The 26,509-nt window shown below is 42.8% G+C and overlaps 1 protein-coding gene and 1 long non-coding RNA gene across 4 annotated transcripts in view; one reads left to right on the plus strand and one right to left on the minus strand.

Moving 5' to 3' along the window:
• Window positions 1-966: 966 nt before the first annotated feature.
• On the plus strand, window positions 967-2,561 carry LOC143171901 (uncharacterized). The gene is made up of 2 exons (XR_012997235.1): window positions 967-1,269; window positions 2,284-2,561. It is a non-coding gene; the product is annotated as an uncharacterized LOC143171901 (long non-coding RNA).
• A 2-nt stretch (window positions 2,562-2,563) lies between these two features.
• The window catches only part of LOC143171900 (leukemia inhibitory factor receptor-like), a 38,043-nt gene continuing 14,097 nt past the window's right edge, over window positions 2,564-26,509 (minus strand). The window contains exons 10-19 of one of the 3 annotated variants that reach the window (XM_076361071.1): window positions 25,414-25,579; window positions 25,183-25,253; window positions 24,541-24,754; window positions 13,545-13,724; window positions 11,835-11,936; window positions 10,026-10,193; window positions 9,185-9,346; window positions 8,036-8,129; window positions 7,404-7,482; window positions 2,564-3,756 (exon numbers count right to left, since the gene is read on the minus strand). In XM_076361071.1, coding sequence (XP_076217186.1) covers window positions 3,535-3,756; window positions 7,404-7,482; window positions 8,036-8,129; window positions 9,185-9,346; window positions 10,026-10,193; window positions 11,835-11,936; window positions 13,545-13,724; window positions 24,541-24,754; window positions 25,183-25,253; window positions 25,414-25,579 — 1,458 coding nt within the window. In that variant the 3' untranslated portion in view covers window positions 2,564-3,534. Of the gene's footprint in view, window positions 3,757-4,146; window positions 6,693-7,403; window positions 7,483-8,035; window positions 8,130-9,184; window positions 9,347-10,025; window positions 10,194-11,834; window positions 11,937-13,544; window positions 13,725-24,540; window positions 24,755-25,182; window positions 25,254-25,413; window positions 25,580-26,509 lie in introns of those variants that run through there. The other 2 variants (XM_076361069.1, XM_076361072.1) reach the window with 2 other exon arrangements.

Here is a 26,509-nt window from a genome sequence, read left to right on the forward strand (position 1 = left end):
ACACAGGCATGAGACTGTGCAACTGTGTAACCCGCACCCAGACCGTGCATGTGGGGCAAGGCACGCTGCGGGGCCATTCACCATACCTGAGCATCCTGTGCTAGGGCAGAGACAGTGGTGTCTGCGGAGGAATCAGACAGCTCACATTTCCAAGGGCCAAAGCTTTCAGCTGCTCTCACACATTCGCTCTGCAGTGGCAAAGTACGGCCCAGGCTAACTGGTCTGCATCCTCTGTGGACTTAGCACAGCTCTGTCCCTGCAAAGAAACCTGCTACTTCCATGTTCCTCAGGTGCTGCTGTCACATGGGTACCTCCATGCCAATGCATGGTGAGCCCCAGCTGTCCCTGAGCTGTGTTAAATACCAAACCCAACAGGCTGATTTTACCAAGGTTTGAACAAGCTATATCTGAACAACTGCTGAACTCTTCAGAAGATATTGCAAAACCATCATCCTTCTACTTCTTTTAAACCTGAGGACCAGATGATGGAATGAGACCTGTCTTGAACTCATCCCTGGTATTCCTGCACCGGCCAAAGCAGTCGCAGGGCTTGAGAGAGCAGCTATTGGGATTTCACCTTTGGAACAATCAAAGCCTTTCCTCATTTCCACAGCTCTACATGTTGCAGTCTTTGTACTGCTTAAAGGACTTAGTCCCCTTGATCCCGCACCTCCCCAGTGCTCAGTGGAGCTCACACATCCTGGCTAGCTGGTGTTATCCCAATAAGCTGCACCAACCTGTTATTGTGAGACAAGGAATTGACTCTCCGACTTTCGAGACTGCCTCTGAGGAGATGGAGAGAGCATAGTGCCATCACGCAACGATGGCTTCACATGATGTGCTGTGATGTGGCACCTGTCTGTCTGCACACTGCTAAGCCTGTGGGTCACTCCCTAGTTCAGATGCTGTGGTTAGCTCAGCACAAAATTCCTTGGCTGTTGCTAGGACAACAAAGAAGTGCTGTGACATAAACGGCCTCAAACATAAGGCCTGTGTTACAGCCACCATAGAAGTTGATCATCTCCATTCCACTAAAACACACTGAGAAAGTGTCCTACGTCACCCAAACCAACCCCACAGTGCGCAGCCTGGGCCCCTTCTTCCTGCTGCAATGTCCTTCACCCTGGAATAGGGATGTCCACCACATAGACCCGTCAACCACAGAAAGCCTCCGGCTGCTCATCTCTGCAAGCCTTCAGCTCAAGCCTGCAAGGAAATCACATCTCAAACCCCCAGCTGTGTTAGAGCCATATGCTGGGGATGACATGGGTAAGTCAACTGACCTTCCTCCTATCATCACATCACATGGCAGGAACCAGGAGGGCTTCAGTGAACCATGTATGTACGTACTATGGCATGCTGTGCTTAGGAGAAGCTGCTCAGAGAATACCCGCGTTACTACCCGCTCTGCCGATCAAGAAGCCAAGGCTATGCTTGCCAGATCCTGTGGTTATTTACTCTGGCACAAAGTTAAAATAACTCTGTACTGAAGCATGAGCAGAATTTACCTCTTTTACTTAAAAATAAATATGCAAGCAAGGAATATCAAAACATGTAAGAGTGTAAGAAAATATATTTATTAAATTCCATGGCAATACTATGGTAAAATTGTTAAATACATGTGTATTTTTAAACACCCAAGCAATACAACAGGAGTTACAACAGCCAAGCAAACTAGGTTTAAAACATATACAAAGTTGTTATCTTAGTGTTAGGTTAGTCTTAAATGTCATCTGCCACACTGGAATATTATTTCCCCAACATGATCTCATGCTTCGTTTTTCAAGCATGCATTTGTTTAATTGCTTAGCTAATAAAATATTGATTCAACAAAGCGTATCAACAAGAAAATTTACTTGGTATGCTACAACTTCATTAAAGTGCCTTGTGATGATTTTGCTTAAGTTGCGAAAGAAATATTTTTTCAATAACAGATTTGGAAGCTGGAAAACTTCAGTATCATTCAGCAACAGAAATATGTTAAATGACTGATTAGATTTAGTGTGTTAGGATGACTATTTTGTCAGTTTCATTTATTGATTTATTCTCAAAACTAATTTCTGTAGATGACCATTTCAAATTGGCAAACAATATTTTCACTAATATTAAACAAAAGCCTATTAAAAATCTTTGTAAAAACAGAACATAAAACCATCTATAAACAAATTATTTATGCTGTAAAAAATATGGTATAAAAAGAGCTAAAAAAACATTGAACCTGTTCACAGTATATATTTTAAAAGTTACAGTATTATAGTACAATGTGGTTTGTTTTTTTTCCAGGTGACTTGTATGACTCCACCAGCTCCGCTGCTCTGTGCGCCACAACAGGATCAAAGTTCAAATTACTGTTACCTTCGGGTAGGATTTCAGACACGAGTCGATTCAGTTATCTTCTTTTTTGGCTATCCCCTGCTTTACAAACTTTTCCGACACACTATGAAGCATAAAATGTTGTTCATCCTAAGCTACTCTTAAATCACATTAAGGAAACATTGTCAAAGTGATGTTCAAATATTCTTTTTTTAAATTGTATTACTACTAAAAAGTGTGAGACCTTACCAGTTTCTATTTTACTTTGCCCTCTTTGAGCTATTTCTTTTTTGAGTTTTTCTCATTTCATTTTTTTGCTCAATCTCTCAGTACGTTTTACTCTCTGGGTACTACATTTTGCACAACATAAGACCAAATGAGTTGCAAAGGCATTGAACCTTGTCGCAGTCAGCGTGCTCGTGGAAGTTATGCATACACTTCCACTGGAGCTTGCTTTCATGTAACAACAGTCGAAGTGGGGATTTGGGATTGTCCAAAAACCTACCTAGAGATTCTTTTGGGTAACACATTAAAAAATAAGGATGCCATCTGTTCTGGCGCACCACAAAGTCACCTGGGCAGTGCTGGCACAAGGAGAGGGTGAGACTGGAGAGGGATTAACCCCATTCTCTCATGCAGCACCCTGCCATTAGACCAGCTCACCTGCACTGGGATGCTGAGTCCCTGCCCTCGAGTTCTCTGGAGACTTTTTTGTTGTAAAAGCAAAAGGAATTAATAGGCATTTTTGTGGGGAAAAAGTATTGTTATGCACCCTGGGACAACTTGTAAAGTTATAGAAACCCCTGCCAATATCATCTGAGGTTTGTTTGCATAACATGCAAAAAGGAAACAAACACTGGCTATCTTAGAAACACTGGGGAAAATCCAGAGTTATATAAATGGGGGAGGAGGAGAAAGAAAATTGTTATGGAAGAAACTGTTTTCCAGCTTCTAAGAAGATATTTAAAAATTTAAGACAGGCCTAAGCATGAGGAAATCAGTTTTTAAACACTCCAACATTTCTGAATCTGTGTCTAGCATTTGGGGTCTGGGACTGTGTTTCCAGGCTTGCTAAGGAAAAGGCAAAGAAAAAGCCAACAACAAATCTTGTCAACTGCCAACAGCATCTCTGAGCATCAGCCCCACAGGGCACCACTTAATGCACAGCAGCACAAACTCCATGTAGCGTGTCGGGAGGAGCACAGACAGCAGCCGTTTCCTCTAGACAAAACTGCGTCTCAGAAGGCATATATTCAAGTACAGGGCTCCGAAAAAATTGCTTTGGGAATTGCAAGTCAACTTCCTCTGCAATATGCACCTAGGTACATAATGATGTAAGCACATATGTGCATAAGGGGTTAGGACTTTTCTTAGTGTTAAAAATATTAATGCCATTTGCACTGAAGTCTTCATCGAAGTCTTCATCGAAGTCTTCATCAAAGTCTGTGGTGGAACAGAGGATGCTATTTACATGGGAAGCTCTTGATAAATTTATGGTACATGGTGCCTTGTTAACAATCTGATTCTTCAAACGTTACTCACATTTTTCCTATGTATTTAAAATTCTTTTACTATTTTTCTATCTACTCATAGGTACAAATATTCTATTTACAAAGCAATAATTGTCTAAAAATAGAGCACACAATTTCTCATTGCTTTTTCAGAGGGATATCTAAACACTTCCCTCCAACGCATCCAATTGCCTTCATTTTTGCTACTATTCATGTTCAACTGAGTGTCCTGGAGGACAACATCACAGGGAACACCACAGCCCTAAGCTTTACCCAGCTGAACTTATTTTAAAAAAAAAAAAAAAAAAAAAGGCAGCTTGAATGTGCCTCTTCAGAGCAGCCTAAAACTTGAGGTCAGCAAGGAGCTTGCTGCTGCTGTGTTCCCAGCAGAGGAAGGCTCTGGTCCCCCACATAAACCAAAGATGAAGAAACACACCGCATTTGCCAATCATGCTGTGATGGACAACACAGCTACTGGTTCCCTTTGGAAATGGTTTACCCATGAAAGCAGCAACTACAGATAATAAAAACAGCTACCACAGCAAATGTCAATCATTGGGTTCTAAGTCTGCATATGCAGCCACCACATAGCAGGGGAGGTAATTCACTGCCTGCCTGTAATATTAGCTTACTATTTTGTTGATATATTAACTAGTAGTTCTGTGAGGTATATCACATGCAGATCTATCATCCCAAAAATTTAACACACAAAACCAAGATCCCAGATCCCCTCCACATGTCAGAACAACAAAAATAATGAATGTGTCAAATAGGAGAGTGCACGATGTTACATCAAATGTGACTGATGTTCCACGCATAAAGTGAACAGTACAAAAACCCATTACAAAAACCAAATTGTCACATATGACAAGCATAGCTCAAAAATAAAAAGCAGCAGCACCAATGATTTGCTTCAGAAATTGCTTGGCATTAACACCCTACATCTCTGAACACTGATCCAACTGGAAGATTGAAGCACTGAGTTAGGAGTAACAGCGTTTTGGACACAATCCCTTCTGGAAGTTGTTTGTTTGTTTGTTTGTTTAAAAAAAGCTGAACTTCCTATTTTTCTAGAAAAAAAGCCAAAAGAACACAAAAGAACCACTCCCCCATCTTATTTATTCAAAAAGCCACAAACTAGTTAAGGAAATCAAAATCTAAAAAAAAAAAAAGATTCAGTTAGGACTTTATGGAGACCCTTTTTGATCAAGCATTTTAACATCTGACCTCTCACCACTGTGTTTTACAGTAAGGAACAGGTAAGTTAGAAAGCACTTTCTCCTGTAAACTAGTGGAATTCATATGTGTGCCACAGTCTAAAGTTTACACAGTGAAATGTTACGATTACAGCTGCCTAGAGATGCATATGTGAAAACAAACATTTTCAAAGATGATTGTTCTGAACACTTCTTTAAGCACACAAATGTACATCATTAAAGCTATCTTTGCATCACATGTCTGGTAAAGGAGAGGTAGAATTAGCGGCACTAAAACCTCCTTAGGTTTCTTCCTGCCACTGGAGAAATCCCACCTTGTACTCCCAGGTAGGATTTGTAGAGGTGGTCCTGTTGGGTAGACACTGGAGAACAGCCAGGCAGCAGGTGGCAAAGCTAATACAAAAAAGACCATCCAAAGAGCAATTTCTCAAGGAGCTAGTACTACTACCTCTAATTTCTAACAGTGACAAAAAAAAAGAAAAAAAAAGTAGCACTCTGATTTGTTCTTAGTTTATGACTAGATAAAAGATCTCTTAGTTTCCAACAACATTGTTTCCATGTGTTAGGCATGTTTGTGATAAATGAAAACTTCAGTGAGTAAACCTGTTGGGGCTGCATCATTTGAGTATGCACGGTTGAGAACAACTACAACAAAGCAAAACAATCTTTCCAAGTTATAAGTTGTATGAGACCATATTAATCTTGGAACACTATGTGAAGCTAGGCAGAGTTCTTTGACTATGATTATCAGGAGCTCTAAACTCAATACCCCTTATATCCAATATATTTTACTAGAGTAATAACTAAGTTGCTATAAATTTGGCCTCTTGGCCTCTATTAAAATGGAACATTAACACTTTCACTAACTTAAACATGGTAACATTCAGCTCACTAAAACCTCTGCTGACTGTCTCCAAGAATAATTCATGCCTTTTGCACTTTTCTTCTTTCTTTACAACATCAGGAATAAGAGCTTATTTAGAAGGCAGGTTCAGGTACAACAAGGACTCACTGTTAATCATTTGGTTTGTTCTGAAAAAAAGTGTGTAAAGGACCACCCTGTGTTACTGGGTTTGGGAGAGTCTTCATTTTTGGGGGGAAGCAGAAACTGTTGGGAATTAATGGAGCATGGGCTCCCAAAAGATGCATTTTCATTGTTGCTTTCAACTGATCCAGGAGAGTCTGGAGCGTCCATGTTCCAGGCATTTGTGTTTGCTTGAGGTCTGTAACCTGCAGTTTTATCCAATTCTTCCTCTGCAGGTGAGCGACTCTCTCTTTTCAGAGCACTGATAGGGAGCTGCATTTGTGGCTTATAGCCTGCTGTAGTCACTAAGTCTATTTCTGGCTCCTCCTCTGGTTTAATTTGAGGTTGATACATTGACCGGATGTCAATGTAAACCACCTGAGATGACCCCACAGGTTCATCCATAGCGGGATTTGAGATCTCCTCTTCAATGATAGGAGGGCAATAGGACACAACCATGTGGTTCTCTATTTCTGAGTCAGAGCCATCTTCCAGCACAGTGGTGTCTGCTGCCGGGGACATCATTTCTGTGTCTTCAATTTTGGGAGCTGCAGACTGTGTTTCCACCACTTCAACACTATTAGGGGTACAGGAGTTAATTTCCAGTGTTTTAAGTGTCTTATTCCCCTGAAGTGAGAAAAAGGAGAAGGGGGAGAGACAGCCAAAAGACCTGGAAATCCTGAAAGCAACAGCTTGCCCAAATTAAATCAGTATGTTGGCTTGTGGCTTGCATTCATCCCACTGCCATTGGTACAATATTAAAAAAGCATTTTGATTCTCATTTTCTGGCTCATCACATATTCCTGTTAACATTAAAAGTATTTCAACCAACTTAAAGAGACTCCAGATCTTGCAGTAAGTGTTTGAGAACTCTTTCCCCAAATCTCGGCTTTGTATAACCCATTCCAGAAGGTTATTTAAATGTTATGCTCAGTTCCAGCTACTATGTCTACCAGAAGGTTGGGGGTGGCATGTACGCTTCTCCACACTTTCTACTTCTCCTAACACTATGACAAAGATGGATACGTTACTCCCACATCGTTATCACATACTGAGACTTCCCATTAGTGTGGGAGGAGAGAAATGCAGCAGTCCTTTCCTAGTTCAAACTTTGCAAGTAACTACCTTAACAACATGACAGCTCTAGATAGCACCTGACAAAAATTACTCAGTAGCTTGTCCTGTTCCCCCCTGCCACAGAGGTTTGGGGTTTTTTTGTTTTGGGTTTGGTTTTTTTTTTGGTTACAACTGGAGCAGAAGACTCAAAGTTTACAAAAGACTTCTTTACTCACAATACCTTTTAGAAGTTTAAAATACTAGATTTAAAATGAGGGTTACCTCACAGATGTTCTTCTGAAACTGCAGTGCCTTACTGTTCTCAGGATTCGGGATCTCTGGATAAAACATTTCTTTAATCCTTTAAAGAGGAAAGAACAAACTTTTAAAAGTTACCAAGCCCTGAAACAGATTGCCAATACACTAAAGGAGTCAGGACATTTCCCTTTAATTCAGAATACTGAAGACATCTGGCACAAAGATTTAGTGCGTTACACTTTCACTGAGTATTTAATAGAAAGAACAGCAAACCCAATTTTTATTTTTAAACTGGGGAACTTGATATGCCATGTTTATGAGAGGTTGAAGATGGGATGTCTACCTGAGTGTTTGTGGATGGCTCACAAATTATAATGTCACCAGCTTATTTCCATTTGGGAACTATTTATAAATGGTTCTCACTGGGAGACAGGCTCCTGCAAAACCTTTTTGCATTCCTCACTCTGACCTCTCTCCAACTCAATTTCTCCCTCACCTTCTACAATGTGTGTTTGCCACCCACCTTTACACAAAGGTCTGTAAAAGCCCACTGAAATTTTTAGGTACTTGGAAAAAAGAGAGTAACTAAAAACATGGAAAACTCTTAGCACTGAAGCAAACACATCCAGGAAAAGATCAGAACTGAATGCATTTACCATTCCCTCTTTCGATAGCATAAGATGCTGGCCACCACTCCAAGCAGCACAACCACTGCCATGGGGATGAGAATTGCAATGATTAATCCTATAGCTGGGGGACAAAAAAAGAAAAGACAGTAAATATATATCCAAAGTTACCAGAAAGTTTTATGCCTTTTCTAACATTCTCACAGATTAGAGACCATTTCATCAAACTCATCTAACAGTGGTCTGCAAAGTGACCTATACCATACACTCCCCCTTTGCCGGAAGGGCAAAAGTCCATCCATAAACAGAGCTGATTCAGTGATAACTACAGGAATCAGCAGATACTTCTCTCTGATTGCTTAATTGCGAAAGGCTTCATGTGCAACACAAGACTGATTGCCGCTGTAATTTCTGTTCTCAGTAAGCACTGGAATTGCACTTTCAGGTTACTTGAGCTGGCCAAACCTCTGGTAATGGCTCTTATAGGCCAACAACTCATTGCACAAACTGTACTGCCTTTTGTATCGTTTACAATGCTTCTAATCCTCAGAGATAAACCCTGGTACATTCCCACTATCTTCCTCCATTGATATTAAGTGCCTCAAGTTTGATTTTTTGTGTATTTTAGTTGCACCCCAGTGTTTAGTCTTTCTTCCATATGAAATACTCTTCCCCCCCCCCCCCGTTCCCCAAAGTCAGTCTTTTTTTTTTTTTTTTTTTTTACTATCTTTCTGGATTTGTTTCTGTCAGGGGATCGATAAAACTGAATTCAAAGCAGAGAGGCATCTGTTTATAATTCTGAAATGGGTAAATATTTCCACAACATCTTTCTTCCCACCATGTATTAGCAGATATTCATCATGGGAAACTTGACAAAAACAACTAACTGCTTGAGAAGACTAAGTTCAGACTCCACCACATTTAGTAGTAGTTTAGAAGTTATTTTTCTTGCATACATTACCATGAACTACAAGGTAGCTGTAATAGGAAAGGATCTTTTCCTCACCCTGAGCTGTACCAATTTTTGTATTTAAAAATAAGCAACTAAATAAATTAAAAATTAGACTGTAGGCCCAAACTACCTAAAGGGACCAGAAAAAACCAAAATAAGCTCAGCTTTATATACATTGTACAGGCCCTGTGCTAAAGAATATTAATGAACAGGGTTATTCAACTTACAGTCCTCCTTTGTCACCACATAGAGGCTGTTTGGAGGGCTCAACCCACCAGCAGTATAGGCTTGTAGGTCCAGTTGGTAACTTGTTTTGCCTTGAAGATCAAGTATTTTCAAAGAATTTTTTGTTAAGTCAGTGATATTCTTAATTTTAAGTTCTGGATTCCCTGTTTGTTTGGAAGCAGGAAGAAAAGCATACCTTGTAAGAAAGGATTCACAAAGACAGCCTCAGCTTTAGCAAGACTTTCTTGAAGTCAGCATATTAAACCTGAAGAACAGTCTGTGTAAAGGAAAACTGAAATAAAGAATCATAGCAATGCTTCTTGCTTACATAGCACCAAACAGCACAGGAGTGTGTTGTTGCTGCAGATTGGCTTCAGTTTTGGGGTTTTTTTTTGGTTTTGGTTTTGGTTTTTACACTCCTGCTTGTCCTCTTATGTTAATGTGAGTCAGACTTCAGTTCTGTACAGAGATGACCTTATAAGATGGGTACTGGAAGAATATACCAAATTAAATATAGCCACATAACCTCCCCCATGTCTCATCTACCCAGGATATCTGTACACAGGGCAGTGTGTCACATTGCCACTTAGTCACTGCACAGCTTTATGGACTCGGTGAGTCAGGGTTTTCTCCAACTTTTGCCTTGTATTAAAAAAACAACTGTGCTACCCACACAAGGAGCTGATTGTTTCAAATGCCTTTGTCACATATCAGGGGTCAATTATGCCAGTGAAGTAATGCAACTGAATTATGATAAAAACATCTTTTTTTAAAGTGAAATTAAATTATTTAAAAAAAAAAAAAGCTTGAGCAAGGAAATTGCAATCTATAGATTTTATTTACCTGATTCTGAAAGTCTAGGCTTTAAAGCATCTTTTTCACCTTTTGCAAAGGAAAGCCGATATCCCTCTAAAAAACCCTGACAATCTTCAATAGGAATGTCTTCCCATTTTACCAATATAGAATCTGAAGAAGTTTCTTCTACAGTAAAATTTGGTGCACGTTTTGGAGCTGTAGGGAGAATTATGAAGGAGAAAGCTAGTAAGAAACCACCCTATCATTAAATACTGAATCCTCTTAAGTGTTTCATCAGTTTTATTTCAGGGCTAGCATGTTCAACTTTTTCCTGAATACGTTTCCCTCACTCTCAAGAACATGTGAAAAGACTGAGCAGGTGATATTACAAAGATACAAGTATGTCGGTCTCATTGTTATTAATTACTGCAGTATTATCTACTAACAGAAGCTGAAAGAAAAATCTCTCCTTGGGCAGCCTTCTTACAGACCCATACATGTAAATACCCTTCTTCCTGCAACAAACCCCAAAAGATTGCATAAACATTCAGAGCATACAAATTGCTTAGCTTTTAAAGGCTTTATCTCTGTGATTGCATAGTTTCTCTTCAAATTAAACAAACTCCACGTTCCTATCACGGAAATCTATCTCAGCTTAAAAGAAATAGTCTTAGCAGGCATCACAAGTCCTTATTCCAATATCTGGACCCCACTGAAAGTGTTACAGCAGATATTGTGTAAGGTCACATAACAGGACTTATTCTGACATTTGGCATTGACCTGTAACTACCTACCAGTGCTGAACTCATGCAAGAATGCATCTATTTTGTCTTGATGGTTATCTGTCCAAAGGCAAATTTGAAGTTTTAGAATAAATCTATGCTCTTGTGTAAAGTGAATACATTTCTCAGTTCCTAAAAAGTTTCTTCTGCATGTCCAATGCATTTTTATTCCCCCAAAGTCTTTCTCTTTTTACCCTGAAAGCTTCCAATCTGTTGAGAACACATATGGAAAAACCTGGGAAACTGTTCAGGATTTTTAGAGAGATGCAAATGACTGAAAGTTGAGTTTCTGGTAAAATTGCCTTAACCTCACCTTCAACCTTAGCTATAAAATAAACAACGGCATTTCCAAGGGCTCAGATTATGTCAGCAGCTCAGTTTTCCAAGCAAACTATTCTAGCAGAAAACACATTAAACTTCAAAGTGAAATGGGTACTGTAGTTACAATACTCTTCATGCAAGAGTTGTGATGTTAAAGGGTAAAGCCATGTTCAGATTCCTGGGAACAGAAAGCATTCAGCCACTAATGCATCTCCAGGCAAGCAAAGCTCAGCCCTGGGTCAAACTGCAGTGAGCTGGATGGGGTGAACTTGGTACAGGAGGGAACGCAAGTGCACTTCTCAAAGTGGTTTGTACTCTAGGATGTAGTTCTGGTCTAAGAAGTGCTTTAAAACAGGAATGTTGCGGACATCTTTTATATTTGCTGAGCTGTACCAAATGTGCTCAGAAGTTTACTTTGACTTGACAAATCAAAGAAAGTTGCCTCCTCTCCTGTGGAAGTGACCCCATCCCTGTGGTTCAAATTATGCCTGTGCCTTCAACTCTGAAGACCACTGTCTTCAGAGCAAACTTCTGTGGCACTCTGTGCCTCCACACAAGCTGGAGGACACAGGGTTATTGCATGCTGGGAACTGGAAGTGGCTGGAGAAATGTATTACAATTATATACAGAGAACAAGCAGAAGTCAATAGTACTGCATGGGGATTCCGGTCTCAATCTTCTGCCAACACTGAGCTAAAAATAGACACAGTCTAAATTCACTTTGTAAAGATCCTGAATGATAAAGTGCACTTACGCAGCTCTTTCATATACCCAGTTATGTTTTTCAATAACTGATATCCACTGGATTTGCAGCCATATAGTGAAAAGTTGTATCTCACGCCAGGTCTAAACAGAGCTGCAAGAGAAAATTGCTGTAAGAATATTTCACTTATGAAGAGTGATGCTTTTAGCTTTCACATGATGCAGACATATAAATACATATTAAAAAATTACAAAGTCCTAGACCACAGTGTTAGGTATAAATACTGTCCCTACTTGTAATTCCTATAAAAGCTATGCCATCAGATGCGGTTTAGAAGCAGTAAGCAAATCTAGCTCCCAGAGAAATTTTGGTTCTAAACAATTAGGATTCAAAACAGGCTACTCAAATTGCATAAATTGCTCTTTCCATGAGGAAACACAAACTGAAGTTACCAGAAACAATCCCCTTCCCTTCCTCCCATGGCAGTCATGTAGATCCTGCCTCTTCCTCAGAAATACAAATGCATTTTGAAATACCCAGGCTTATTACAGCAACAGTACAAAAGAAATTCAGAGAACTCTCAAAAGTGATACTGAAGCACTTTACCAATGAACTCCAGGCCTGAACTGACTCTACAAAACACAGATAGTCATCAAATTTCCATTTCACGTCTTTGATGGAGGCATAGGTGTTTGATACTATAACGTGTAAATAATTTACCACTTCCTGGGATTTCCTCAAGTCAGGGGTGTACACTACTTTCAAGATTTTTTTCTAAACAAGATGCCACTGTGAACCTCTACAGAAGTCAAGTGGGTTTTGCAAGAGTTCAGGTCCAGCCTGAGAGATTCTCCTGGCAGGACTAAGCACAGAGGTGAATTTGCCAGCTTGAGCCCAGCCCTAGCAGTCTGGTAACTCCCACAACATGCTGCAAGAAGCATCCCAGGAAAGAGCTCAGGAGTAGAGCAGTGCATCCTAGGACAGACACAGCATTGTCTACTTAGAAAAAGCAAGCTCTAACCAGCAAAAATGAAAACAACATGGACACAGCGTTGTAATTACAGGCAGGAAAGCCTATTGCCCCCTTCCAGGTCCCTCCCCCCCAACTTTCCTGTGTACACAGCTCCAATTTGTTTTCTCTAATGGAGACTTCATATACTAAACTCTTCTAAAAAGCAAACATATACCCTTTTAGAGAGCAGAGAAAAATACTACATCTTTCTTGAGTCCTCTCTTTCCTATTCTGCTCCTACTAGTCCCACCACAGCTGAGTCATGTCCCTGATCTGCCCACCAGCACCTAGAGACCTGGAATATGCCCTGTTCCAGGAGATTTCAATTGCTGATGGCAAGCCCACACATGGAGGTCACACTTAAAATCTGCCTCGTAAAAACAACGGATTAGTCTTCCCCCCATCCTGAGCAGCGCTGTTTATGTTTAGAATCCAAATAAAACCCCAAACCCTAGATTAACCATTATGCATAAGACTGAGTTAGGAAGTTGTTGGATGTAGCTAGAAGAGGTAATTTCAAAACAGTTAATAAACATAGAATGATAATAGTTAAGTCAAGACTGATATTTGGATTTGGCAAGGCTGTGTAAGAAATTAAAATAAACACAGTACCAAGAAGGGGTTCATTTATATACACAAGCACACAGCAATGCAACAATCCTCGATCTATAGCATTGGTGCTGCTCTCATTCCACTCGCTGCTCAGGCTCTCAACCAGAAAGACTCACAAAAAACGATTTCTGACTTACCAGACTTTATCACTGCATCTGTTGTATTTGAAGGAAATTTCTGCCAGTCCACACTACAGGGTTCAGACCCAGATGAATGACACCATTTTACTATGTAGCCACAGGTCACGTTGGGGTAAGAATTCCAAGAAATATAAATTCCATTCCCCATTGCCACAGCCCGATCTGTTTTGACATTGTCTGCAACAAAGACAACACAAAAATCCATCAGAGAGCAGACACTTATCTGTAGTCCAAGCTGGAAGAAAGCCTTCCAGCCACAGCACTAAGGTTTTATAAACTGCAGTAATTTCTAAGAATGAGAGATGCACTCCTGGTACTGTGAAATTTGAAGTGGTGCACTCAACTGTGCTTTCTGAAGTGCTGGAAATCAGACGTAGCCTGCAGCAAATCCCTCAGCCAGCCTTAAGTATGATGATGAGAAGTGCTGCAGTTCAGGACTGGCTAAAAAGCACTTTTTCAAGGTAAGGATTTACAAAAGATGTCAGGTTCAAATCTGACTTGACAACAATTTGGCAGGAGCCTCCAGCTATAAATTCCTGCTGTCATTTCATCAAACAGTTTGTGTTTCTTTCAGTGTCTTGCTGTCACTCACCCGACCACAGACAACCATTTTTCACTGAGAATCAACAGCAAAAGTCAAGTCCCTGGTGAACTTTACGGAGGCTCCAGTCTACCAAGTGTAAATAAAAACCCCCTGCTTTTCCTTTAGTCTATTTTTTTGTTTCTGATTATCAAAGGTTTAGCTGCCCTTGAAGTGATCAGATCTGGGAATGACTTCTGATTCCTGCAGCTTCCCTCCACAGCTGTCTGTCAGATGGGACCCCCACCATTACAGCTGTGGCCCCACGACAGATCTGCAAAAAACAAATCTCAGGGTTTCAGTTTTTCCTTTTTCAGTGTTCTCATATATGCTCCCTATTGAGTCCATTATTTCATGTTATTAAAGCCATAAACTATGGAAGGCTGAAGGGCAAGGGCAGTTTTTAAGAAACAATGTTGTGAAAACTTTACTCTCACAGATGTGCTGTGAATGTTGAAGGACTGTCTATTTCTATATAGAAATTTCTATTTTCTATATAGAAATTTCTATTTTCTATCTTAACATATAGCTAAGTGTACAGTCCTTTTCTAGGTTGTTCATGGCAAGACAGACACACACGATTAGAAAGACAAGTCAACTCCAGAAGTCTTTCAATACTTTTCCCTAAAAAACTATTACGCATCCAGTGAAACCACACTTCTATGATGCTGGAAGAGAGCATATTTCTAATTAGACTGCTTTAATTTTCCTATTTACAGGAAAGACTTCTTACTGACAGTGAGCACATACTCTCTAAAAAATGCTTAAATACACCACGCTCAATTTTATTTCCTGAGCTAGATGACTAGAAATTCACCCAGGGCAGTACTACTCATTTTGGTGTATTTATAGCTGCAACCTATAGTAGAAATAACTACTAGCACTACAGTACTACTGTGGTAGGGGAGCCTGTAATAGCCAGATTATACGCCTTGACTCTCTGCAGAGCACTTTTCAGAGACAGTGACAAATTAATTAAGGCAGAGTACCCTTTGTGTTTTCACAGCAGATCTCAAGCTTCAGAGCCGCTGCTCTCTTATGGACATTAAAAGCACTTACAGACTGTACACAGGAAGCAGCCAGAAAAGATGTTTGGGCAGAAATGTCATCCAGTTCAGTGAATGAGTCATCTTTCATGACTCCAGTCAGTGACTCAGATAATTCTTATACCAACTTGGGAGCAAGTTTTCAACAAGTACAAGTTGGGTAACACCAAAGGGAACCTCAGACATCTGAGAGAAAGCTATAAAAGAACACAAAGCTCCAGCTGCTATCAGCTGTCCCACACCACAAACCTATTACAGAGACCTCCCCAACTCCCAGAGTTTAGTTCTCTTACTGCTGAAGGAGAACTATAAAAGCATTTTCATTCATTCAACTGTCCCGTACAATTACTTTTCCCTCCAAGGAGCAGATCAAGAATATATTTTATGTATCGGTGTTTTGGAGAAGCACAAGAAACATTAAGAGCAATGGTTCTCTTTTTGTCGTGGTTTAATCTCAGTCGGCAACTAAGCACCACGCAGCTGTTCGCTCACTCCCCCCACCCCCGGTGGGAGGGGGGAGAGAATTGGAAGAGCACAAGTGAGAAAAAACTCATGGGTTGAGATAAAAAACAGTTTAATAATTGAAATAAAATGATAATAATAATAATATGATAATAATAATAATAATACACAAAGCAAGTGATGCACAGTGCAATTGCTCACCACCCGCCAACCGATGCCCAGCCAGTCCCCGAGCAGCGGCCCCCCGGCCAGCTTTCCCCAGTTTATGTACTGAGCATGACGTCACATGGTATGGAATGTCCCTTTGGCCAGTTTGGCTGTGCCCCCCTCCCAGCTTCTTGTGCACCTGCAGCCTTCTCAGTCGGTAGAGCATGGGAAACTAAAAAGTCCTTGGCTAGTGTAAGCATTACCTAGCAACAACTAAAACATCGGTGTGTTATCAACTTTGTTCTCATCTTAAATCCAAAACACCGTACCAGCTACTAGAAAGGAAATTAACTCTATCCCTGCCGAAACCAGGACAATATCCACCCCTTATTCTATACCATCTGCGTCATGCTCGTCTCACATTTTCCAGTACATTTTCATTAATCACCAGCCCCTTTTTTTTTTTTTATATATATATATACACACACACACACACACACACAGAGATATCATTCCCTTAGTCTGTGGGCCATCCCTCTAAAATGTTCGGTGAGTTCATTTAGTCCATGACTTCAGGCTCCATCTGTCATAATAATCTTCCAGGGCAGGAAAAATGGAGGTGGTATGTGGTGTTGGATTGTTTCATGTTGAAGTCAGTTCTGGTACCATCATCACTGTGCTTTGCTTGGTTTCACTGAAGTTATTCTTCATTAGTCTGGGTGATTCGTATTGTAATAACATTAGTATGGCATATAATATTATTAGTATGATTAGTATATCTGTGTATTATTAGTATAACTATTATAACTATAATTAGTACTTAACATCACATAATTCAGATCATTGGCTATTCTCACCCAAAATCAAATCCCCTTGAGGTACACATTGGACTTCCCCATCCTCCCACATCACCCACCAAGTGCACCCAGGTCCTTGAGCAAAAGCAATCCCACGGATGGGTTTGCCTTTGCCCGAGGCAGGAATAACCCAGACTGTCTTCCCCAGCATATTTTTTATGTGCACTACAGGGACTTTATTCCCTTCTACAGTACGTAAAAGTTCTGACTGGGCAGGGCCTGCTTGATTGGCAGATCCCCTCGTGTTGACTAACCAGGTGGCCTTTGCTAAATGCGTATCCCAATGTCTGAATGTCCCGCCACCCATTGCTCTCAGCGTAGTCTTTAACAGTCCATTGTATCGTTCAATTTTCCCAGAAGCTGGTGCATGATAGGGGATGTGATACACCCACTCAATGCCATGCTCTTTGGCCCAGGGGTCTATGATGTTGTTTCGGAAATGAGTCCCGTTGTCTGACTCAATTCTTTCTGGGGTGCCATGTCGCCATAGGACTTGCTTTTCAAGGCCCAGGATAGTGTTCCGGGCAGTGGCATGGGGCACGGGATATGTTTCCAGCCATCCGGTGGCTGCTTCCACCATTGTAAGCACGTGGCGCTTGCCTTGGCGGGTTTGTGGGAGTGTGATATAATCGATCTGCCAGGCCTCCCCATATTTATATTTCAGCCATCATCCTCCATACCAGAGAGGCTTTAACTGCTTGGCTTCCTTGATTGCAGCGCATGCTTCACATTCATGGATAACCTGCGCAATAGTGTCCATGGTCAAGTCCACCCCTCGATCACGAGCCCATCTGTATGTTGCATCTCTTCCTTGGTGGCCTGAGGTGTCATGGGCCCACCGAGCTAGAAATAATTCACCCTTATGTTGCCAGTCCAGATCCACCTGAGCCACTTCAATCTTAGCAGCCTGATCCACCTGCTGGTTGTTTTGATGTTCTTCAGTGGCCCAACTCTTGGGTACGGGAGCATCTATGTGACGGACTTTTACAACCAGGTTCTCCACCTGGGCAGCAATATCTTGCCACAATGCGGCAGCCCAGATGGGTTTGCCTCTGCGCTGCCAGTTGCTCCGCTTCTATTGCTGCAACCACCCCCACAGGGCATTTGCCACCATCCATGAGTCAGTCTAGAGATAGAGCACTGGCCACTTTTCTCGGTCAGCAATGTCTAAAGCCAGCTGGATGGCCTTTACTTCTGCAAATTGGCTCGATTCACCTTCTCCTTCAGCAGTTTCTGCAACTTGTCGCATGGGACTCCATACAGCAGCTTTCCACCTCCGATGCTTTCCCACAATACGACAGGACCCATCAGTGAACAGGGCATATTGCTTCTCATTTTCTGGTAGTTCATTATACATTGGGGCCTCCTCAGCACACGTCACCTCCTCCTCTGGCGATATTCCAAAATCTTTGCCTTCTGGCCGATCCATGATCACTTCCAAGATTCCTGGGCGACTGGGGATTCCTGTTCGAACCCATTCTGTGATCAGTGCGACCCACTTACTCCACGTAGCATCAGTTGCATGATGTGTACAGGGGACCCTCCCTCTGAACATCCAGCCCAGCACCGGCAGTCGGGGTGCCAGGAGGAGCTGTGCTTCAGTCCCAATCACTTCCGAAGCAGCTCGAACCCCTTCATATGCTGCCAATATCTCTTTTTCAGTTGGAGTATAGCGGGCCTCGGATCCTCTGTGTCCCCGACTCCAAAACCCTAGGGGTCGACCTCGAGTCTCCCCTGGTGCTTTCTGCCAGAGGCTCCAGGTAGGGCCATTCTCCCCGCCGGCGGTGTAGAGCACATTTTTTACATCTTGTCCTGCCCGGACTGGCCCCAGGGCTACTGCATGAACTGTCTCCTCTTTAATTTGTTCAAAAGCTTGTCGTTGCTCAGGGCCCCATTTGAAATCATTCTTCTTCTGGGTCACTTGGTAGAGAGGGTTTACAATCAGACTGTAATTTGGAATATGCATTCTCCAAAAACCCACGACGCGTAAGGAAGCTTGTGTTTCCTTTTTGCTAGTTGGTGGCGACATGGCTGTTATTTTGTTGATCACATCCATTGGGATCTGACGACGTCCATCTTGCCATTTTATTCCTAAAAACTGCATCTCCTGTGCAGGTCCCTTGACCTTACTTTGTTTTATGGCAAATCCGGCCTTCAGCAGGATTTGGACTATTTCCTTCCCTTTCTCAAAAACTTCTCCTGCTGTGTTGCCCCACACGACGATGTCATCAATGTATTGCAGGTGTTCTGGAGCTCCACCCTGTTCTAATGCAGTCTGGATCAGTCCATGGCAAATGGTGGGGCTGTGTTTCCACCCCTGGGGCAGTCGGTTCCAGGCATACTGGACGCCCCTCCAAGTGAAAGCAAATTGTGGCCTGCACTCTGCTGCCAAAGGGATTGAGAAAAACGCATTAGCAATATCAATTGTGGCATACCACTTGGCTGCCTTTGACTCCAGTTCGTATTGAAGTTCTAGCATGTCTGGCACAGCAGCACTCAGCAGTGGCATGACTTCATTTAGGCCACGATAGTCTACTGTCAGTCTCCACTCTCCATTAGACTTCCGCACTGGCCATATGGGACTGTTAAAGGGTGAGCGAGTGTTTCTGATCACTCTTTGGCTCTCCAGTTGACGAATCAGCTCATGAATGGGAATCAAGGAGTCTCGGTTGGTGCGATATTGCTGCCGGTGCACCGCTGTGGTAGCGATTGGCACCTGTTGGTCTTCGACCTTCAGCAACCCCACAACAGAGGGGTCCTCCGAGAGACCAGGCAAGGTGGACAGCTGTTTAATTTCCTCCATCTCCAAGGCAGCTATACCAAAAGCCCACCGGTACCCTTTTGGGTCCTTGAAATACCCTCTCCTGAGGTAGTCTATGCCAAGGATGCACGGAGCCTCTGGGCCAGTCACAATGGGGTGCTTCTGCCACCCAGTCCCAGTTAGACTTACTTCAGCTTCCAATACAGTTAGTTGTTGGGATCCCCCCCGTCACCCCAGAAATACAGATGGGTTCTGCCCCTCTATAGCTTGATGGCATTAGGGTACACTGTGCACCGGTGTCTACTAGAGCCTTATACTTCTGTGGGTCTGATGTGCCAGGCCACCGAATCCACATAGTCCAGTAAACCTGGTTGTCCCTTTCCTCCCCCTGGCTGGAGGCAGGGCCCCTCTAATCCTCATCACAGTACTCATTTCTCATTTCTTGTACATACGAGTCAGAAGTTTCTTCATTAAGATCAGGAGTAAGATCAGCCCTTCTACTCTGTCTGGGGAACTGCCCGCTGGAAACTGGAGCAGCAATTTTCCTGGAAGAACCCCCTTTCTGTGATTGTTTTCCCTTGCAATTCACGTACCCGTGCCCCTAGGGCTGCAGTAGGTTTTCCATCCCACTTCCTCATGTCCTCTCCGTGGTCACGCAGGTACAACCATAGGGTGCCCCGTGGTGTGTACCCTTTATATTCTCTCTCTTGAGCAAAAGAACGCTTACTTCTAATAGCCGAGATACTGGTCCGTACAGGTGAGGAGTAGGACCTATCCTCTCTGAGTTGCTGGATCTCCCGGGACAGTTTTTTGGACAGTTTCTCCACAGCCGAGACGAGGGAGGAAGAGAGACTTTCCTCATGTTGCCGGAGTTGACTAGCCAATTCATCCACTGTTTGTTCCTCTCCATCTTTCCAGGTCATCACTGCCAATGAATTGGCGTATGACGATGGTGAGCTCCTTATAAACTTCCGCCACATGGGTTGTGTGCACTTGACTTCGTCTGGATCTTTGGATAGTTGTTCATTGCTCAGGTCACCATAAATCACCTCCAGCACAGCTAATTCTCTCAGAAACTGGATACCCTTCTCCATGGTGGCCCACTTGCTTGGGCGACATATGACATCTTCCTTAAAGGGATACCTTTCCTTCACGCTTGACAAGAGTCGCCTCCAAAGGCTGAGGACTCGTGTCCCTTTTCCAATTGTTTTGTCAATGCCCCCTTCCCTGGAAAGGGATCCCAACTGCTTGGCTTCCCTACCCTCTAATTCTAGGCTACTGGCCCCATTATCCCAGCATCGGAGCAGCCAGGTGACAATATGCTCGCCTGGACGACGGCTGAAATCTTTTCGTATATCTCGCAGCTCACTCAGGGATAGAGATCGGGTGGTCACTGCCTCGTTTATGAGTTCTTCCTCTTCCTCCTCCCCAGTCAGCGGCCGGCTCTCCTCCTCCCGTTCTCGTGATGGCCCTTCTCCAGGGTATTCATACAGTTCTTCCTCTGCTTCCCTTTTAGAAGAAGCTTCTTCCTCCCTTACTAAATGAGTCGACTTTCGCTTCCAAAATTTCTTCTTGTGTACAGGGGTGACTGATACCGGCACAGGCTGGTTCTTTGGTTCAGCCACAGGGCCTGTCGCTGGGGTCTGAGTGGCCGCAGTGCATATTGCTGGGGTCAGAGTGGCTGCAGGGCCTGTCACCGGGGTCTGAGTGGCTGCACGGCGTGTCGCTGGGGTCGGAGTGGCCGCAGGGCGTGTTGCCCGGGTCTGAGTGGCCGCAGGGCATGTCATTTTACTGTCAGAGCCAGAGACCTTCTCTTCCCTTTGAGGGTACTGAATGGTGTTGAACAGGGCTCGGTAGGCATGGGCCAGGCCCCAGCAAGTTGCAATGATCTGCATCTCTCTGGAGTTGCCAGGGTGACAGCATACTTTGTCCAAATATTCTACTAACTCTCCAGGATTCTGCACTTGCTCAGGGGTGAAGTTCCAAAACACTGGGGGTGCCCATTGGCCTAGGTACTTGCCCATCTTGTCCCACACACCCTGCCACTCATAACTATTCAGCCTTGGGGCAGATCTCTGGATGATATTCTTAAATTGCTTACCAACTTTAGACAAAACCGAAACAATATTCCCAAGAAGTACCAATAGAAGTATCTTAACTACCCAAGGATGTTCAAAATACTGAAAAGTTACTGTAATGAAGGAGGAAACATCATAGAAGAAGGTAGTGACACTGCCCTTCTGTATTTCCTCCGTAAAAAAACTCTCAGAAAAGTCACTGTAATTGCTAGTTGTCTCCACGAAATGGTATCCGTGGTACAGTAACAGCTTCATTGCGAAACTTACATAGAATCATAGAATCATTGAGGTTGGAAAAGACCTCTAAGATCATCGAGTCCAACCGTCAACCCAACACCACCATGTCCACTAAACCATGTCCCTAAGTGCCTCATCTACTTGTCTTTTAAATACCTCCAGGGATGGGGACTCCACCACTTCCCTGGGCAGCCTGTTCCAATGTTTAACCACTCTTTCAGTAAAGAAATTTTTCCTTACATCCAATCTAAACCTCCCCTGGCGCAACTTGAGGCCATTTCCTCTTGTCCTATCGCTAGTTACTTGGGAGAAGAGACCAACACCCACCTCGCTACAACCTCCTTTCAGGTAGTTGTAGAGAGCCATGAGGTCTCCCCTCAGCCTCCTCTTCTCCAGGCTAAACAACCCCAGTTCCCTCAGCCGCTCCTCATAAGACTTGTTCTCCAGACCCCTCACCAGCCTCGTTGCCCTTCTCTGGACACACTCCAGCACCTCAACGTCCTTCTTGTAGTGAGGGGCCCAAAACCGAACACAGTAGTCGAGGTGCGGCCTCACCAGGGCCGAGTACAGGGGCACGATCACTTCCCTACTCCTGCTGGCCACACTATTTCTGATACAGGCCAGGATGCCATTGGCCTTCTTGGCCGCCTGGGCACACTGACGGCTCATGTTCAGCCGGCTGTCGACCAGCACCCCCAGGTCCTTTTCCGACAGGCAGCTTTCCAGCCACTCTTTCCCAGGCCTGTAGCGCTGCATGGGGTTGTTGTGGCCGAAGTGCAGGACCCGGCACTTGGCCTTGTTGAACCTCATACAATTGGTCTGGGCCCATTGATCCAGCCTGTCCAGGTCCCTCTGCAGAGCCTTCCTACCCTCGAGCAGATCAACACTCCCGCCCAACTTGGTGTCATCTGCAAACTTCCTGAGGGTGCACTCGATCCCCTCATCCAGATCATCGATAAAGATATTAAACAAGACCGGCCCCAGTACTGAGCCCTGGGGAACACCGCTCGCGACCGGTCGCCAACTGGATGACACAGATAGCACACTAACGTCAAGGTCAATGTTCTAAAAACAAACCTCACAAGCGAGACATCACTAATCACTGCAGACCACAGCAAACTGCAAAAACCAACACCAATCTTTAACATGTACAGCAAAAACACAAGCACGATGCAGATTATACAAACCAATATCGAGAACAGAGAAACCAACATTGTGACCCACAACTATTAACAGATATAAGTTCCTTAATACACTCCGGTTAATCTGTTATTATCTCAAACCCTTCGAGCCCCACGTTGGCCGCCAAAAAAAGGACTGTCGTGGTTTAATCTCAGTTGGCAACTAAGCACCACGCAGCCGCTCGCTCACTCCCCCCACCCCCGGTGGGATGGGGGAGAGAATTGGAAGAGCACAAGTGAGAAAAAACTCGTGGGTTGAGATAAAAAACAGTTTAATAATTGAAATAAAATGATGATAATAATAATAATATGATAATACACAAAGCAAGTGATGCACAGTACAATTGCTCACCACCCGCCGACCGATGCCCAGCCAGTCCCCGAGCAGCGGCCCCCCCGGCCAGCTTTCCCCAGTTTATGTACTGAGCATGACGTCACATGGTATGGAATGTCCCTTTGGCCAGTTTGGCTGTGCCCCCTCCCAGCTTCTTGTGCACCTCCAGCCTTCTCAGTCGGTAGAGCATGGGAAACTAAAAAGTCCTTGGCTAGTGTAAGCATTACCTAGCAACAACTAAAACATCGGTGCGTTATCAACTTTGTTCTCATCCTAAATCCAAAACACTGTACGAGCTACTAGAAAGGAAATTAACTCTATCCCTGCCGAAACCAGGATACCTTTGCATAGAAACAAACTCATTTTTTCTCTCAAAGTGAATCTCAGTCAAAGCATGTTTCTTCCTGTGAGAGTTGGCACTGTCTTGTCAGAACCTGAGTTGCAAGACGGGCAACTGTGATACCTATTCTCTGGGTGTGGAAGGAGAAGCAGCACCATACATTCTCCTGGCAAACAAGCAGAGAGGGGCCTCGCTGTGTAAATCTGTCCTCCCTGCAGAGCATCGGCCAGATCTGGAGCTAAAAGGTTTGGGCTTTGGAAGATTGCACTCTTCCTGGCGTGCAGGGAAGCATGGACTCTCAATAGCCACATGCAATATTATCTTCTCCCCAAGCGCAGTGAAAGGAGCAGAAAATCATTATCTGGCTCAGCTATTTTCCCTTTACAAAAGCCCACAGCAAGAATGACAGTGTTTTAATTGGGAAGCTAAAGTCCTACCTGCTTTTCAGACCCCAGCTCCTAGTACAAGGATGCCAATGCTTTACCAACCAGCCCAATTAATATTATCCTTCAGAGCTCAGAGGCATTGAACTGACAATTCTCCTCTTAAAAAGCCACACAACACTCCCAAAACTTTATTCTTATTCTCTTTAACATGTGACACTTTTCAACATCTCAACAAGAACACACAGAAATAAACTGAGCTCCCTAAACATCAGAGATCGACACTAATGCTTTGAAGCCTCATCCTTGTTGTTCCTGGGAGTTCTCCAGAAAAGTGCAACATAGTTGCAGAGACTGCACACTGTCACCCTCCTTTTATGCAGAGAGCACAATTAATTGGCAAGATGCTACCCTAAAAGCAAAGCAGCAATTTTTTTCTTCCCCCACCCAGTAGATTTGGGTGGGGAAAAAAACAGAAACCAAACACAAACAAACAAAGCATGTATCATCTTATTTTTCAATAAGAAACCTTGCCCAGATATTCCCCAAGCTTTGAAGGTGTTTAGGTCTCTGCTGGGAACACTCACCACTTGGAAGTTCCATGCTCGTTATCCTTGAAGGAGGAGACAAACCTGCGTGGTTTTTGGCTACAATGGTAATTACACAGTCATTTTTTCCAAGTTTTATCTCAGTACTGTTTGAGGGTTCGGTGACTTCTTTATACTCCAGTGGTGTCTCTAGCAGGTAGCAGGACACTTCATGAGACACTATTTTTCCATTGGCTTCAGAAAGGGATAAGGGCTATGAACAGACAAAAAGCGCATTAAAACCAAAATGAAATAAACAAAAGAAGACATAGGATAATATGAATTTAATGTCCTGATCTAGTCTGATGAATGTATAGGACTACAAGGCAGAAAAGACAGTTACTCAAGTGTGACTTTGAGAATTAACACATAAGTTCCTAAGTTTTTCATTTTCAGCTGGAATGTATTAAAAATTTAATTCTTCATGTGAAATGCTTCTCAATGCAATGTTTAAATTATAAAACTTTAATAATATTCTAATTTGGGGAAAAATATTTGTCTCAATGGGTGGTTCTATAAAAAGTTAAGAAAAGCAATCTGATTTATTGACTGTAAACTTCACTCATTTATAAATGTGTAAAAAAAAGTTTTTTCATAGAGTTAGGTTACATAATATTTTAAAACTTTAAGTGTCCTATTTACCTTCCAGAAGATTTTTAGACTTTTTCCAGAAGGACTTCTCTCTCTCCAGATATCTGGTCCTCTTGCAGGAGCTAAGAAAAGAAAAGAAAAAAAAAAAGATTTATTTTTTTTCCAAGTTGCATAGTAGACAATTTACTATCTATCAAAAAGTTAGCTTTTTAGATGGCTAATTTTAAAATATATGGCTTCACAAGTTCAACATTTTATCATCAAAGAATTAAATAAACTTACGGGCTTCCAGTGTTGTGTGCTCCTCTATCCTGCTCCAGTCACTCCATCTCCAGAAGCAGTCAGCAGCCGAACAGCGCACCCTGAACTGGTATTTGGTATATGGGTGCAATGCATTCAGCTGAGCCGTGTAAGTTGAGAATTTTCCACCAGGCATGGAGACATTGTGCTGTTAAAAATATATGGAATTTGACATGATACTTATATATTTTTTGCTCCTAGATTATGCTGAAAGTCAATGCCTAAAAAAGGTGATATTTTTCCCCAAGAATACTGACAGCGTGAAGAAAAGCTGCATTCAAGCCCTACAAAGAAATTAATGAAAAAGGAAAATATTTCCTATGCAGTCACCCTAAACAAAGGAAAAATTTTCAGAGGTCTGCCAAAATAAAGTCATATATAGCACAGAAATTGAAATATCACAGTAGGTAGCACCTTTGAGATGTAAAGCATGAAAAAAAGAGAGATAACACTGATGAGCCTTCAACAGGATGAGCTCTGCACACAGTAGCAGACTGCTGCTTCCCATCTATCCCATCTAGTCCCCCTCTCTCCCATGAGCAGCAAAACTTCTGCTCACATGAGGCAGGCCAGGATTTCACCTCTGGTATTCAGAACCTGCACTTCCACTATGTACATGCACATCAAACTGGGTGGACAAAGGCCTTTTTCCTAAGACACATGCACAGTCCGTCTGAACAAGATGCTTATCATGAAGTCTTCTTCCTAGGCAGTCCTTTTTCCTTCAAAAGATAGTATCCAAGTCTTACCCAGGTGATCTCTGTTCACAGCTCTTATTACAGGACTAGTCTCTCCTGTTATTCTTAAAACAGTGTGAGTCTAGGGAGTATTTTAGTTTCATGACTACTTAAAAAAACCGTAAGCCTGGGAATATTTTTTACTGAATCTAATTATAACACATGCGCATCACAGCTGCCAAAACCTGGACTCCAAGGGACTTTAAGCTGCAACTAATTGTGCATTTCTAAAGCCAAATGACAACTTGAAAAATATCAAAAAAGTCAACAATCTCTCATACGGATGGAAAAGCTTCTGAAAACATCCTCAAAATGCCATGTAAAACCCCATAACAATTTCA

This window comes from Aptenodytes patagonicus, chromosome W (genome assembly GCF_965638725.1).
Source record: "Aptenodytes patagonicus chromosome W, bAptPat1.pri.cur, whole genome shotgun sequence".
Classification (NCBI taxonomy): domain Eukaryota; kingdom Metazoa; phylum Chordata; class Aves; order Sphenisciformes; family Spheniscidae; genus Aptenodytes; species Aptenodytes patagonicus.